Raw genomic sequence first — 17,852 nt, 5'->3', positions numbered from 1 at the left:
TATGGAAGCAAAAATATTCAACGCTATATACCCGGCGAGACGACGCCACGCAGGATGGTACCAGAAACCGAAACCATAAACAAAAACTCCCGCGCACCTCGAAAGCTGACTGACAGACTGGATGATTAACACAGACTCAATAGAGAAGCGTCTTTTTACCTTTATCTTTCTTCCTCTCGCGGCAGTCTGTTCAATATATTGGCTCTGAACGTCAACACCGGGTATTGATTAAGCCTCAGAGAGGAAAAAGAACTTGGTAGGAAGAAAGTGGGCCGTTGAATGGAACAGAAATTAAAGAAGAGGCGGCAAAAAAAGGAAACGGGAAAATGGAGAGTGCGTGGAACACTCAAGGAGCTTCGAGACGAGGACGGTGAACAGAAAGTACTTGAGATTGACTCTCTTGTTTGTCTTTTTCCTGATACGGCCGAGTGACGATGATGGCGATGACGATGTGGGTGAGGCTTAATGTTCGTTGCGCTCCAGTACTCCATTGACCGGTTGGCCGGCGACATATTTTGCGACAATTTGAATATATGTCGGCACAGTTCCCTTAGAAGTCGGCCCAGGACGCACATTCCCCCAGGGCGTCAGTCGTGACGTTGCCCACATACGTGAGGCCGACAACGGCAAGCCCTATCGCCATCACCACCACCACCACCGAATATATGCTAATTGTCACTAAAAAGAGAACCCCCACTCCCAAATCGTCGTATCGTCCATGCCTGTAGCAGGCCTCGGCTAGTTTCTCGTTGTTTACGTAGTATACACCCAGCACTACCAGCACTAGCCAGCAACCTATATACGAGTGTTCGTTGCTACGCAACAGGAGGACGCACACTGCTTCCTTTCGCAGCGAGGACCTGATCATTGTCTAAACTCATCAACTATTTCTCTCTCTCTGATGCACCTGTCTTCTTGTTTAAAGTTTGTGGGGGTGTGAGCTGCGTACGGGCATCGACAGAAGAAGCGAAGACAGCGGCAGGGGGTTAGTAAACGTCCCGGGCCGACTTCACGTAAAGCTGCGGGGATATCCCTCGGAAGCGTCTCGCGGAAAATCCGTGGGACAACGTGGCTGCCTGGTGGATTTCCATCCCGTCACCTTTGCACCTACTGCGCCATTTTTTTTAAATGCCGTGTTGGCGCCGCGAAGCAGCTGCGGCTATGAGCAGCGTACATACGTGGACGGATGGAGAGAGAGAGAACAGCAGGGAAGGAGTGGGGGACAGGGACGGGTTAGTACGCGTCCTGGGCCGACTTCACGGGTGGAACTCGTTCATTGAACAGAAGAGCTCAGACAGCACAGCCAGTGCGGGGATTCCAACTCGAACGCCTCCCAGTCTCGGCGTGGACAGCGATCATACTAACCACTATTCCACGGAAGCTGGTACGGCGCCATCTGCAGATGCGCTATGTCCGTGTATCTTGTAGGAAAACGTACCGAACGGTTTAAAATGTGATAACAGTGAGTTTTAGTATACCGTTGATAAGGTTATCGTGCCTATATCGGAACCAATCGCAGTGGTGCGTGACTCAGAATCGTGTCCACTGATTGGTTCCGGTCCATACGGTTCGACGCGAGCCACGTTATCAACGGTCTGCTAAAGCTCTCTATTATTCCGTTTTAACGTTTGTTGCAATGCCCTTTTAAAACTCCTAGGTGCTGCGTCCCATGACGTCACATCCGTTGCTGATAACTGCTTCGGATAACAGAACTGTCATAAAACGGGAGCAGAACAAAAGTATAGACTCCCAGATTGCAGGCACTACGTCACTTAGTAAAGCCCCATGTTGAAGGCAAGGCGAGCCAAGGGGACATAAAGACATTCGGCGTGTTTTTCTCCGTCGCCCAGCGACAACGTCTAATGGTGAAAGATGCACTTGGGGGGGATGCAACCACGATAAGGGAACTACGCGATATTGATTTTCTTTTTTGTTTGTCTCTATCGGGGAGATAATGAGGGTGTCTTGAGCAAAGTGGTCCACAAGATTGATATCCCCTTCGCCACGTGGGAGACGCGGGCGCGTTCAAAACTTTTTGGCGCCGACTTTCCTCAGAGAGAAAAAGTCGACCATTCTGCAGCAGCAAATGATGGCGGAGGAAAGTATACACGTGCAACGAGAACAAAAAGGCAACACTGGGTAACACGCACGTTACGCTGTCGCTCAGCAGATCATGCTGAAGACTGCGAGAATTAAGTGAGTTCGAATTCTCCCAGCAGATGTGCTGTCTCCGTGTCTTCCGGCAGAGTTTACAGACGGATGTGGGTACTGTTCCCTCTGAAGTCGGCCCAGGATGCCCTGTTTCACAACTTTGGCGCGCGCCGGCAACAGAGCACCCCGTGTTCGTCGTCTCAGATGGCTTGTTCAGCGTCAGCGTTCAGAGACGTTCAGCGTCCACAGACGCTTCCCGACTCCAATTGATTTTTTTTTCTTTTTTTTTAAACTGGTTATGCGCATGCGCTGCGAAGTCGATAACGTTGCTTGCGCCGGACAAGGTTAGCTCTGTGTTCAATAGATGGCGCTGGATGGGGACGACAGAAGCGGAGGTCAGTGGAGACACCGCGCGAGTGGCGCGAATTCGCCGGTCCCACTCCAAGATCGGTTTGGTCTTTTGTGCTACCCACGTTTTTCTTTTTTTTTATGCTTGTTGTTGGCGCGTGCCGAGTGTGGTTCGCTGGAGAGACATATGTGAAAAGAATCCAAGCTCTATCATTACCAGCCAATCAGGGTGCAGCCTGTGGAGGGATACATCGCGTAGGTACGACTCAGAGGACCTGGAACGGGTTCCTCCTCCCAACATATCCCGCGAGAGATTTTATGCTCTCTCATGCTATTCATGACACGGAGTCGTAACGCGACACAATAAATCCAATGGTCAATCCAATGCTGCTGAAGTTCCGTTAAGTGAGAGCACCCTTTTGGCGTCTAATCCACAGTACACAGTGTTTTATGCGGAAGATTGTGTCCTCCGTATGACAGAGCGCTGTTCGTATCGTTGTAAAGCTAGGTGCTTTCCAAGATGTACAACCCCTTACACATGCAGTTGGAGATACTTCCTTGTTCAGCCCCTGTTCATCTTCCCTTTTTTTTTGTTTCTTTTTTTCCCATCTCGTTTGGTGAAGCTCCGTGTCGTCGATGTGTTATGATCGTGACGCACTTCCGGCAAAGGGGATGACTTCCGGCACTCGGAGCGCCAGACGCTGATAAGCGCGCTTACGCTGACGAATCACTTTATCGCTTGAATACACATGATGGCTCCTATAGCTTTTACCGTATAGGCTCCGCGCGCTAAAGTTTCGGAGTACTGGTGGAGGCAAATATACAGCGCGTAAATATGGGACAATTCTGAGTGTCCCTGAACATTCTCATAACCCTTTCCGAACGACGACGTACTTTTCTGGAATCGTTGTCATATTTTCAGTACCCGATTTGAAGGACAGCTTACTGATTTCTCTTTGTGTGCCAAATTGGGGTTACAGTCAAACTCCTTTATAGCGAACACCTTTTTAACGAAAATACCACTAGAGCAAATTTTTTTGCGGTCCCGCTGGAGCCCTATAGGTCCAATAATGGGCATCCTTTTTAATGAAAATACCTTCACTGCGATTTTTTTTTTTGCTGTCCCCTGAGTTTCGTTGTAAAGGAGTTTGACTGTATTTGTAATGAATTCTGGACACACCGTCCCGCTCCACAATGACAATGCCGCTCCTGTTCCTGTGTACATTTTTATGGTACGATATATCAAGGTAGGTACATTTATGGTAATTACCGTCATTTCTTTCCCTTGTGGTCCTCCATGATGTTGTCTAACGTGAATGCGACCGGCGACTCCATTTGAGTTCGAAGCCCCTCACCTAGCATATAAAAAATGCCATGGAAAAAGGGAAGCTCCATGAGCGTCAGAGCTATCTTTCCCGCTCGTTCTCAGAAAATAAACAACCACCGAACAGATTGAGGGCCAGGCCCTCTGAGAAGCACGCACCAAGAATATGATGTCATATTGGCTGAGTAGAGAGGACAGAACTTGATGTTGGCACGAATATACGGAAAGAATGTCCCCGGAAAAAAATGTCCCCCGGGGTGGCGATACCGTGTGCGAGCATGTGTCCGGCAAACTCCCCAATTTTGATTCTGGAATATCCGGTATGCACTCTAAGAAAAAAAGGAGTAAAACGGGGAGTAATTGCAGCTTCTACTCCCCTAGTCTGCAATTACTCCCCATTTTAGTCCCCTAACCCAACATTTAGTCCCCACATTTACTCCCCAGGACTGCAAATTGTCACTAAACTTCGCGAATGGTCTCCTGAATGCAACAGTCTACGTAAATATGTGCCCTTGGTCAATTTGAACGACATAAGGCTGTATAACTCAGACAACGTAGCAATTTTCCAGCCACACAGAGTAAGAAACAGTTAGCGCATCTTTCTTCGCAAATTGTGCCCTAGTATGGCGCAAGATTTTATATCACTCGATATATCACGGTTGACGGTTTCCTTCAAAGGATTTTCATACATGCGCACCAATTATGTACCTGGGACTCTTACAACAGCGCGTGAAATGCGGTCTTCACTCTGTGACATTCATCTACTCCCGTGCATTTACTCCCGAAAGGGACTATTTTTTGTGGCAATGCAATTACTCCCCAAAAGGAGTAAAAGTACTCCTTTTTTTTCTTAGAGTGTGGTTAGTGGTTTGTTTCGAACGTATACCAGGTGCACGTGTGTCGCGAACGATGCTATTTGTTAGAATGTTTAGTGCGCACCCTGGTGCACTGGGGTTGCAAAGTACAAAGTTCATTCTGAGAAAGGTAATTCGCAAGGTGAAGTTATCGAATCGAATCATCGGGATTTACCGAAAACGTTAGGCGTTATCATTGAAAATAGGTCAGTTGGCTTGGCTATAGCCTGTGTTCTGGAGATGAGTGAACGATAATAAACGGACATCTAAAAGAAACGGTACACTATTTTAATGCTCACGCTTCATGCCTGATACGGTAACTCGAATAGTTAATTAATTTACTCACTCACGAAATTGTTTTCTTAATTTAGTCTTTTTTACGACTAAATTAAAGTTTAAAAATTTAATTTTCTTAATAACAATTTAGTGAATTAATTTCTTTCTCTTTCCTGGAACCTCTGGTTATATGGTCGTGTGGAATGTCTACCTGCGCTACCACGAACACAGAACAGACAACTCTTGGACAACGTAGTATACCGACGACTCCGAAGCATTTTCGAGCACAGTCATCCGGCCGTGCCCGAACTTATTGACTATTTCGGTTTGGAATCAGCTGTCGTATATGTTCCGCCGCGTTCAAACGAAAGTTTGCAACATTTTTCCAAATGTATAGACGAAACCGGTGGCTGTACACATACAGACAAGGCAACGGGGACGTGCAATATGCTGACCCAAGTGCGCTGCTGAGCGTAATTAATGACACTATAAAACGCCGAGACCAGGCGCACGACGAAAACAGGCGCACACAGAAAGTTTCCAAACTTTGTCTCCGTGCGTCGGCGTCAGGGGTGGGCATGTATTATAATACATTGTATTACGTAATAGTTTATTGTAATACATTTTGTACTAGTACAGTAGAACCCCTCTGTAGTAAACTCTCTGCGACCATGATAAAATTTTACTAGATCAGGAGTTTTATTATATCAGGTGTGCCATTGAATGTATGGGATTCTATCGGGACCGCAGTTCTCGTTTACTATAAGAGTTTTACTACAAGAGGAGTTACTATAAAGAGGTTCTACTGTATTAGTATTATACTACGCCAAAATATGTATTACCTGTATTACTTGCTGACAGGGGTGGCAGAAGGGGGGTTACTGTAGACCCCCCTGAATTTTGAAGGGAGGCGCAAAATTCCCATGAAGGTGCATGAGGCGCCAAAGTGTTATCTCAAGTGCCGCGCGTGCGTATAAGATACCGTAAATCCTTTTCTTGAACCGATAAAATTGCCTGCACAGTCAATGCTTTGTCGACTGATGCGGTAGAACTCACGACGACACGACCCCAGAGTGTTCATGGGTTCCATGACGTTTTACACAACTCCCAGTCTCATGAGTGCCATGAGCTGGGTCTCTGCGTTCTCTCTATATAGATACGACGACAGAAAAATAGGCGATGCCAAGTTACCGGTTCAGGTCTTTGGTAACCTGAAGAAGTGCAGTCTCGTGCACGAAAGTCTCGTTACCATGTGTAAATAAATAAGTTGCTCCTACCGTTTAATATCACTCTTTGATCTCTATGTACAGTTGGGTCTCTGTAATAAACCTTTTTGCAGAGTCTGAGAATTCGTCGTCCGTACTTCTTGTTCAGTGTCTCTCGGTCCCCCACCATGTGCCATGAGCTGCCTCCATTTTTTTGGGACCCGGGCATTAATTGGTGGTAGTAGTGACCTGCTAGTTGAGTGAGACAGTAATACAGTGGGCATTGGCCACAGTCGTAGTACGCTCTGATAACAAAGGGTTAATGTCGTTGCACCTTGGCACTGTTCCATTTCACCCTCTGCCGCATCCGTCTGTGTGCCTGTGACCAATTCCGTTTGTTTTAAAGCTCGGAATAGCAAGCCGCCTAGCGCAGGATAACCTTTCCCCGCCCCCCCCTTTTTTTTCATAATAAACATATCCCTCCCCCCTCCTTACTGCTGTCTTTGTCGCAAACCGGCGGCACACTATAGGTGATAGGGAGATTTATAGTCATAGTCTATCGTCAGGAGTCTCGCATACATCTTTTGTGAACGTCTAAAACTTGTAGAACGTGAAGAAAAACAATGTGCAAGTTTCCGGCGATGCAGAATCAAAAATAACAAAGACGGTTAAGAGCATCAGCTGTTTACTATATACATTAAAAACATTAAAAACAAGACTTTCGTGCAGTAGGCTGCACTTCTTCAGGGCAGAAGTGCAGCCTACTGCACGAAAGTCTTGTTTTTAATGTTTTTAATGTATATAGTAAACAGCTGATGCTCTTAACCGTCTTTGTTATTTTAGTCTAAAACTTGGGTAGAAATTGCGTAGAAAGAAAAAAGAAAGAAAGAGAAAAGAAAGAGAAAAACTTGAGTAGAAATCCAGCGAACCAGAAATTAAGTATGAAGGGGGGGGGGGGATGACGTTAAATATATATAAAAAAAAAAGAATAGAGTGATAGAGTGAGTATTAAGACGATTGCCTCAGGTCGAGAGCCTTCTTCTTCTTTTAACTGGATGTTTGTGGTGACTTCATATGTCGCCTGCAGCTCCATTTCTTGTAGGTGGTATATATAGGTGATATCCACAGGAAAGTCATTAGCGTGTGTCACTCTCGAGTGAACGACCAATATTTCAAACAGAGACTGTTCTCCCTCTGGGCACCGTCCTCGTCCTTGGCATGGTATTTAAAGCGTGGGGGGTTAGGGTCCGTTCGAGCTTTTACGGCCGATGTGAATGGCTGCTTTATTAGAGGAGTGTGGAGAGGATTATGTGAATGAAGTCATTCACATAATCCATAAATCATGGAATACGTGAATGGAACATGGAGAGACTCACGCTCTTTGAATGGCATTGTTTCGTGTTAACTACGCTTGCTCGAAGCAAAAGAAACGACCCGTTTTAAGCCCCTATTAACGTTCCCAATCGGCTATACCTGTGTTTCAACTCTTTCCGTCAGATACGACACGGTCGAACGGGGCGTTGCAAACGATATCGAAACCAAGTGAACAAGCGGAACTGAATACAGAGGACTGCCGCGGCGAAGTCTGCAACGCCGCGTTCGACCGTGTCGCCATCTGACGGAAGGAGCTGAAACCAGGGGCGGATCCAGGCTTTTTTTCTGAGAGGGGGTTTCCAGCCTTGGTCGGCATAGAAATTACACGATTTGGGCCAATTAAACACTATGTGAAGGCAAACTGAGGAGGGGGTCAGGACATCCTGACCGCCCCCTCTAGGTTCGCCCTTGGCTGAAACACAGGTATAGGATGAGTTTCCTTTCTTTTCTTTTTTTTTTTTTTGATATCCTCGATTTATCCGCGGAGAAACGGGCCAAGTGGCAGTATCTATATAAAATTTTGGTGCATAATACGTCCTCTAACATACCCGTTTTGCTTCCCGACACTGTTTTTATTTGTTTCGTCTTCGCATACCCCAGAGTTTATCTCGGCGAACCCTGTAGATACGACGCGTGTCCAATTTCCGACCAGGAATTCTTAGAAAGGGAGAAAAAAATTGTACGAGAGTGGGCATGTTTACGGTGTCTCGTGCCGCATGGGAGACAATGTGGTTGTGTGTGGGGAAATTCATTCCTCAAACATATTTGAGCAAGGCAGCTAGCATACGAAGTTCAAATACGTGCCGCCATGCAAAGATGAGGGTCTCTCGGCGCTTCTTCTGCGCTGTCGTAGACAAAGCGGATAACGCAAGTATTTTCATTGTGCATGTTTTCACTGCATATTGCATGCGGGCTCTTTTTTTTTTTTTTTTTTTTGAAAATGGTTTCAACCACGGAACGGAACCGAAACTGAACCCGAACCGAAAACCGCTAAAAACCCGCATTTTTCGCTGAACCGAAATAAATTTATGCGGTTACCGCGGTTCGTGTAACGGTTCAGACGTAATGTGCGTTGTGAGAGATCGAAACTACGGTGGTGGAGGTGGTGATGGTGGTGGTGGTGGTGAAAGGGGTCTCCGTTTTCGGCCTCACAGAGGTGGGCAACGTCACGACTGACGCCCTGGGGGAATGTGCGTCCTGGGCCGACTTCTAAGGAAACTGCTGTGCCGACATATGTCTGAAGAGTCTAAGAAAACCCAGGAAAAACCCCACACAGCACAGCCGGCACCGGGATTCGAACCCGGGTACCTCCCAGCCTCGGAACTACGATTTACAACGCGGGTTGAGCCGCGTTGCCAATCAAATTCCAAAAGGAAACTAAACAAAGCAGGAAACATGAACTTTTGTCGCAAGCTGTATAGATACGTGGCTCCTGACAGCATTTGACTCGCGATACAGTGGCTTTTTCCTTGACGGTGTTATGTGGTCTTGCACTATACAGGGTGCCTCACGTAACGCGTAAAAAAAATTATATTTAAAAATCTACACGTCGGAAAATTACGGGGTCAACGGTATTCACCTTCAAAGAGTTTTTTGCCGCCGTGTGAGAACACTTCTATGATTTTTTTGTCGCTATGGGAAATTTAATTTCCCGAATTAAAGTCCGGAAATTGCCTAGTGGACCTAACATTTTTTTTGTTTTTCGACAGATTCCAGAAGCACGGGTCGGGTTTAGCCCACCACGGAAAAATTCATTGCGCGGTACAAAAGTAAGGAGCGAAAAAAAAAAATCGCGAAAATCGGCTTTTTCTGACGCGCGTATTTCGACGGCGCACGAAATCCGTCGCACAGATGCGATGGGAGGAGGATATGCCGCTGCCCAGATGATAGACAGAACACACACACAAAAAAAAAAGCAAGAGGAAAGGGAAAAGAAGAGACATAGCGATAATAATCTGAGGCTACATGGATTCCCATTGGTACAGGGCAGGTCATAAAGAGGGGCATGTCCTCCTCTCATCGCATCTATGCGACCGATTTCGTACGCCGTCGAAATACGCGCGTCAGAAAAAGCCGATTTTCCCAATTTTTTTTTTTCGCTCCTTACTTTTGTACTACGCAATGAATTTTTCCGTGGTGTGCTAAACCCGACCCATGCTTCTCGAATCTGTCGAAAAAATGTTAGGCTGACTAGGCAATTTCCGGACTTCAATTCGAGAAATTAAATTTCCCATAGCGAAAAATTCATAAAAGTGTTCTCACGCGACGGCAAAAACTCTCTGAAGGTTAATACCGTTGAACCCGTTAATTTTCCCACGTGTAGATTTTTAAATATATTTTTTTGACGCGTCACGTGAGACACCCTGTAGATGAGAACTGTCCTTATTTCGGGATATGTCCAAGCAGTACGACTACTTCAGCTATGGCTTAGCTGCATGAATAGCTACGTTGAAGACGAAAACAGGAAACAATGTTGCTGCCACGGGCACCGTCACGCTTAAAAAAACTACCATGTGATGTGATGTGATGTGAGTAAAGAAAAAAATGGGGATGTAAGTTTCGACGAAGTCAAGCTGGCTACCGCAGTACACTTAATACAGAAAGTTCAATCTGATGATGAGATGATGAAAACGCAAAAGGATGATGTCCAGAGACGAACAGAGATGATAATGGAGTTCAACATGTAGGTCAAATGGTAATGGTAATGCTAATGCTAATGGTAATGGTAGGCCATGGTAATGTTGCATTCCGCTGTTTGCGAGAACAACTTACACGAAGTCAAATGTTCTGCATCCTGCAAAAAAGTTTACCGTTGTGGACTTTGATAAACACTGGACTTTGACTACTTTAGCAATTCCCTATTGCCGCTTTATGGCCGGAACTCACTTTCTGTCGCCATTCTTTGCTCTCGCGCCTTCTCACAAAACGAAAGAACGCTGCATGTTGTTGACGAGTTCTTGTAAGTGTGACTGCAATTATACACACAACAGCTGCTATTTGAAGGATTCAGCCACTTATTCACAACAAACATGCTTATTCACAACGGACATGATAGCAGAATGCTCCCTTCGTATTCTAGCTTTATCGCTGTGAACTAGGGCGGCTCTCCCAACGCGTATGACCTTGTTCACCGTGTGGCGGCGCTCCGGTCGCCCTGCACGTCGCTGTGACGAAAAGACAATTGCTCGAGGCATCGGCTGTACAATCGGCCTTTAATACGAAAAGCGGAAAAGTGTGGACGCAAGTGCGAGAAAACGAAAGATATATCTGGTAAAAAGAATTGTTGTTCTATTTTATTTCATTAGAACGGATGCTGATATTTGTCTCGGATTTGAACTCATCACCTCGCGCAGTCTTCAACATGACTTCAACGTGACAACATGGCCACGCCGCAGTAGACACACAGACGGAACAAAAATACGGTTAAAGAAAAAAACAAGAACACTATCCAATTTCCCCCAATCCGAACGTGTTCCATCTCATCAACCCGCAGAGCGTCTTAAAAACCGATCTCCATCACAAACACTTCATGAATTCTAAACGAAGCAAAGGAGGAGATGGAATGCACGGCTCATCGCCCACTGCACTTGTTTTTGCATCACACCCATCGCACGCACCAAGAACTAGAAAAAAAAAAAAAAAAAGAAACAGACCCACGTTGGCTGCCAGTTTTTTTCTCGGAGTTATATCCTGCCACACGTCGAAAGGAAGAACTTGGAAACGAACGCTCGCATTCATCACGTCGAGCTGACGGCCGCGGCTTCGGCGCATGCGCAACAGGGCGGACGAAAAGGAAAGTAGGGAGAAAGTAGGGAGAAAGAAGGGAAAAAGCGGGAGGAAATGTCTGCAGATGATGGAAAGCAGAAATGAACGGGAAGCTGAAATTGACGGAGTGCATGGGCGCGGAGTGATTTCTTTTCTCTCTCTTTTTTTTATGACATCTTGACTGGCGCGTTTACGTGATGGTGGTAACGCGTATATGCTGAACAGAACCCACCTATGGAGGAAGGACCCCGTTTACAGGTATCCCAACTCTGCTCTTGGAAAGTTCGGGCTCGACTGGCTTATTGTCATTAATTAGACGGTGATATAGAGTTGTATTCGCGGCGAGACCGTCACTAGGAACGCCACTGTGCCGCCTCTTGGTGGGGATCTTCGTTTCGGTTTCGTTTTTGTTACTTACGGTGAAAACTGTCATATTGGAATGAAAATGCGATTTACTTGGAACACATATGTCGTTTTCGTCATGAATCACCAGGAAATATCAATGCTGGACAGCCTCTTACACGTGCAATGCCTTGATACGCAATGCAATGTGCGAATACTGCCCGGGACACGACACGGTTCGTTCAGTGAACACCAGGGGGCGACTCCCAAACTTCTCGGCGCGAATAGCAGCAGTACGGGAAGTGGTAAGAGGTATTTATTTCGCCGCCAAGCTGTGTCCTAAAAGGCCGATCTGACACAGCCTTCCCGTAACCGACATTTCCCGCGTGAGCCTTATATCGCACAATAAGGATCAGCCAAGTAGCGTCAGAAACGACTCTCGAGAGATAATACACGTGACATTATCTACCGGTTGACACTGGCCATATCTCCCCAGGCGATGATTCGTTTCCTATGACACCAGACGGCATGGAGCCACAACAGCCAATCGCGCATCCTGGGCCGACTTCATAGTGAACTGGGCCGACATTTTTGTCGCGCAGCGTCCGAGGAAAACACTGGGAAAATACTGACAACACAGACGGATCTCAACCGGGTTAACTCTCAGCTCGTAAGCGCTCTAGAGCCCTGAAGAAAGACAGGGCAGTCACTGCGCCTGCCCAAACTGGTTTTCGCTATGCGCTGAGAGCACTCATTTCTTCAGGGCACTGATGCGGTTGCGTACCCCGTGATACCGTATCCACACACGGCTAACGTCGCCGGAGAAAACGACTGCAGTTATCCGCAAACAACCTTTGTTCACGCACCTCATTAGCGAGCGGCAACTTTCGACTCCAGCCCCGACCCTGTTTCAGCAACAGCCGCTTCTCCATACGGGGGCGCCACATTCGAGCCCTAAAAGATTCCCACAAAATGAGCTTCAAATGGGCCGAAAACTGTTCAGCCCGCCGGTCTCCCTTTCTTTTTCTGGGCATACATTTTTTAGCACCCCATATACGATAAGGGGGGGAATGTTCCCGTTGTGTAGTGATCAGAATTCCTCCATTCGGATTCCAAGGGCATCCCGTACATCGGAGCGCGTTTCTCATTAAGGGGCCTCCTTCCAAATTATTTTCTCTTCTTCTTTTTTTTTCCTCTTTACGGTTCATTTCAAGTGCGTTTAGAGAAACGACGCTTTGAATATAGATGGAGATCTTACGGACGAAATAATTCCGAGGCCGACATTTAAATTTTCGAAACGTCGAAGCGATTTACGTACTATTAGCAACGACGTTTCCCCAGTGGACGCTGAAGAGCTGGAAGGTGCTGGGTTCGAATCCCACCACCGGCTGCGTTGCCTGAGGTTTTCCCTCGGATTTCCGGACGACTTCCCGGACGGATGTCAGTACAGCTCCCCGTGAAGTAGGCCATGGACGCGTATCAAAACTCCCTGTGTCCCACTCCTTCCGGTTGCCTCTCTCTGTCTGTCTGCGTCTGTATACGCCGCTCATAGTACCAGTTGCCTCGCGGTGTCAACACAGGATCAAAAACAGTTGGTACGTTACAATACCTATTCGGGTTTAAAAGCAGGAACATTCCGTAGAAAAACATGCGTTCGAGGGCCATCCTCCGCACACGATGACGTCACTGTCGTGTTCTTTTATTATTATTATTATTAGTAGTAGTAGTAATTTATTTTTTGAGCATCGAAGTCAACTTATCTGCCGGCCTCGGTGAATCAGTGCAGTTATGTGCGCAGCTAAATTTAATGTAACACTCATTCACTCTTGCGTCGCTCGTGACCCCAGTCAATCAATCAATCAATCAATCAATCAAAATGCTTTACACTCCAGGTCATTGGAGCCCGGGTTTTATCGCTTTTTAATCAATCAATCAATGTTTAATTTTTGAGGTGTCTATAAACCACGTAATGGTCTACAGTACGGTGCACAGACGTCTCGCGAAGTAAAGTTATGAAGACAGAACGGGAAATGCGACATGAGCAAAAAAAAAAAAAAAGATAACTCCGTTAATAAAAGTTGTATAGCATGTACATACGTGTAGAAAAACGCAGCCAGGTGCTATGATAAGATATGCGGCGAGTCTATTAAATATGCGATCAATAAAATACGAATGCACGGACGATAGGCACTAAAATATTTTCCCTTTACTTCGTTTGCAGTGTCCCAAAAACTTTTTTTTTTTTCTCTCGAGGCGCGATGGCCTCTGATACCTTTCGAGAACACACGCTGTATTTGCGACCCCGGACGCAAAAATAAATAAATAAATAATAAGTAAGGTGCGAATGGAAGGGGTAGATTGGGAAAGAAAGTACTTCGTTATTTTTTTCCTCCCACCAAGCCGGAGCAAGATGAGTATTCAGAGTATATATTCACAGAGAAGCAAACTACAAAAAAAAAAAAAAAAAGGACTCTCCCATTCGCCTCCGCCGTTTAATCTGAAATTCCATCACGAACCCAGTCGCCAACAAACAAGCAACTACCCAGCTGAAGTATCCTCAAAGATGAGGAGGAGGAGAGAAAAACTAAAGGGGAGGGAGGGGAAAAGAAGGAACACGCGTCAGAAACTCCAAGTCGGAAAATACTCTCTCGAATATACTCTCTTTGTATCCAAAACCAAAAAACAAAACAAAAAACAGCAGTAGAAAGAATACATACACATAAACAGATTTGTAAAGAACGTAAACAATTTCATAGATTTGTAAGCTGTGCTTCCCTCTCACTTTTCCCGTCGCGGAAGATAACTTACATTACTTCCGGTTTAATATGGATAAAATTCTATAACAAACCCCTGTGCTGGGCACAAGAAGGGACAGAAGAAGAATGCAAAGAAGAAAACTGGAAATCTAGCAACCAGCTGCTGAAGATTTGGAGGTAGTGGGTTCGAATCCTATACCACCGTCTGTGCTGCCTGAGGTTTTCCCTGAGGTTTTCCAAAGACTTTCCTAAAAGACTTTCCAGACGATATGTATGCCGCTCATAGCAACACTTGCTTCGCGGCGCTAACGCAGAAAACAATTTTAAAAAAAAGTATCAGAACACCTTCAGGCGAGTCCAGATTGCGAATAAAAATACTACATAAAAAACAGGATGCTTTACGGTATGAAGAGGACGTAAAAATGTAGAGGTTGTGTAAGTAAGGAAATTTTTTCTTGGGAAAAAGAGATAATTGATAACTTCATAAGAATAAGGGTTGTAGTTGAAGGCTTCTTGGCGTAAGGGCTACTTTGGCCAAAGAGCGCCAAGTCATTGATGAAGAAATTCGTGGCTTATGTAACGAGCGATTTGTCTAAATTCGGAAAGACATTAAAATGTATGCTTGCGTGTACTGATAGATTTAACTCTTGACATAACTCTTATAACCTAATATAGACTTAACTCTCGAGGTGTCTGAACGAGTAAAAGACCAATGAAGACTAAAAAACTTACATATTATGTAAAAGCTTGATACAATCTAAAAACCTTAGACAGCATTCACAGCAACTACGAGCAATTTACGAGTTGCTATGGCAGTCTGCCGACACCGGCAACCTCCAGCGACTCGAGTTGCTCGTAATCGCTCCCCGACCGAAAACTTGAGAAGTTGCTCGTGCACCGGCCAATCAGCGAGAGGAGCATTGCCACGTGACTCCTAATGGCATGATGCGACTTCGTTCATTGGTTCATACTTCATAGGTTCAAGTCCTGCAAGTGCAGCTGAGCAATATGTTTTTTTTTTTTTTTTTTTTGCTAACGCCACAGAAACATATCAATAGCCATTTGTTGAAGAGAAGGATGATCTTGTGGTGTAAAAAACAGATTAAGATTTTATAAACGGCAGCTCAAGAAAAGACACCATCAGTTGGATTCGAACCCACATTCTCCGGTCGCCGTAAGAGGGGGGGGGAGCTACGGAGTTGTTACATGTCCACGCGTTCTCAAAATTGCTCATAAGACGTTGGTTCGAGTTGCTGGAAGAAGTTACCCCTGTCACACGGGCAGTCCTCAATGATCATTGAAACCAATCGTCATTGCAAATGCGTGTGGCGCCACCTTGCGTGTAACGTGTCAACCTGTCGGGTAACATTGAATCCAATACTCTTTGGGAAGTTGACACGTCACACGCTTGGTGTCACTACACGCATTTTCAATGGTCATTGGCTTCAATAATCATTGAAGACTGCCCGCGTGAGATTTAGGTGAGGTACGAAGACTACGTTTACAGTCATCTCCTGTCGCAGGGGGTGTCCTAGCTCCTTCAGGACATATTTTTTAATTATTATTATTAATTAATTATTATTAATTATTTTTTGCCGCGAAGCAACTGTGGCAATGAGCGGCGTACAGACCTGGACAAGTGGAGAGAGGACAGCAGGAAGGAGTGGGGGTTAGTGTGCGTCCTCGGCCGACTTCAGGGGGAACTGTGGCGACATTTGTCTGGAAAGTCTTCGGAAAACCCAGGGAAAACCTCAGACAGCCCAGTCGGTGACAGGATTCGAACCCGTGCCACCTAAAGCGATCATCCTAACCACTATGCCACGGGCGCTGGTCTTCAGGGTATTTAAGCGTGTCGTCGTGTAAAATAAACACTTATTTGTCAGTTCAGTGCGCTGCGTGTCCCTCGGCCCTTCTCGTTCCCAGCACTGGGGTTAAGATGTGTGACGAACCCGCCAACTTTTAGCGCTTTTTATTAGTTCTGTCTCCGAGTAGCAACTAGAAATGAAAATCTCCGCCGTGGCCCACTGACACAGTTCAAATACTACGTGCGCATACGTTAACTACAACGGAAATCATAAGATCGCACCGAAAGAGCAGCGGCAATGATGAAAATGACACTTAGCACTCCTCTTAACCGTTTCATTCATCGAGGAGTTGGGAGGTTCCTAGAGGGTCGATGACCTCTCTCGTGCACTAGGGGTCAGCAACGACCACGGTTCTTGCGCGCGGTATTTGTTGCGCTACGCGCTGCAGTAAAAAACGAAAACTTTTATGGCGGGGCCTCTCACTGCTTTTTTTAATTTGTCTTCCGCAATGTTACGTATGCGTTTCTATGCCCATGTGTATAATATAATATAATATTATATATATATATATATATATATATATATATATATACGTCTACGTAGAATGACATAGGACGCTAGGGATGATCGTAAAGGGTGTATCCAGTACAAAGGAAGGAGCTGACACAAACATTGCCTTCACCTCCCATCTCAAAAAAGAGAAAAAAGAAAAGTATATACGAGAAGATGCAACATGCAGCGCAAAAGTTAATGCTCTGAGCTCAAAAATGGACTCCGTGACATGGTTGCCAACACGTATCAGTTTCATTTTCCGAAGCATATGCCACGACACGCACGAAATCTCCGGGAAGGAAAGGAAAAAAAACAACAGCGGGAGCGAGATCGAGGCACGTACAAAGGATTGAAGCGAACTACACGTGGGAAAAAAAAAAAAGGAAGACTTCTTTAGCGGAGAAACATTGGAAGAGTAGAGAGAGAAAAAAAAAAGGAAGCGGGCACCGACCGTCTCCCCTCTTTGATTCGATGTACTCCGGATCGATGTTAGCGCATGCTCCGTGAAGCCGCACGCGCGTGCTGTCGCACGAGCCAGGAACGCTCGACGCTTTAAAAAAAAATATTACAAAAAAATTACGGTCCCTCTTTCCCCAATCGCAACCCTTCGCCCGTCCTCTATTGTCTCGTCTGTACACACAAAAACCATTCCTATATGCGCATGCGCCGTCCCTATGAAAGACAACTTTCCGCAGACCGTTCCGTAAACCAACTTCACGCCGCCGCACGCCATAACCGACTTAGCCTTCAGTCGTAAAAAAAAACGGGCCTCGGCAAACACCGCCCTTTTTATAGTACGACATTCCGCAGCGTTTTCCCCTTTTAGGGATGTCGCTTCTCCGTTTCCTCCTCCCTCTTTCCTCCTCTCCCGAAGGACCTTACCTGGGCAACATGGCGGACGAGGCGCGGGCTCCGTATGAGAATCATCTTCATCGTCTTTGGATACTCTGGAAGAGGTAAGGGATTTGGGTGGATTAACTCCCGGGTGGTGATCTGAGGGATATTAGGCAAAGTAGGCTTCTGAGCGCGCTGCGTGCTCGTGTGCATACTGTGGAGCCACAGTCTCGGAGGGGAGGTTTGTTGATGTTTCCGGCGCAGGT

General features: G+C 46.0%; 1 protein-coding gene across 2 annotated transcripts in view; it reads left to right on the top strand.

Annotated features, from left to right (window-relative positions):
- LOC135398827 (uncharacterized) overlaps positions 1-17,852 on the top strand; it is a 37,867-nt gene that overhangs the window by 7,087 nt on the left and 12,928 nt on the right. Inside the window, exon 1 of one of the 2 annotated variants that reach the window (XM_064630331.1) lies at positions 17,574-17,708. The exons of the other annotated variant lie outside the window; for it this stretch is intronic. Coding sequence (XP_064486401.1) covers positions 17,669-17,708 — 40 coding nt within the window. The 5' untranslated portion in view covers positions 17,574-17,668. Of the gene's footprint in view, positions 1-17,573; positions 17,709-17,852 lie in introns of those variants that run through there. 2 annotated transcript variants of the gene reach the window in all.

Source organism: Ornithodoros turicata, chromosome 6 (assembly GCF_037126465.1).
Source record: "Ornithodoros turicata isolate Travis chromosome 6, ASM3712646v1, whole genome shotgun sequence".
In the NCBI taxonomy this organism is placed as follows: Eukaryota; Metazoa; Arthropoda; class Arachnida; order Ixodida; family Argasidae; genus Ornithodoros; species Ornithodoros turicata.
Note: the sequence above shows the minus strand (reverse complement) of the source record. Positions and strands in the feature narration are given on the sequence as shown.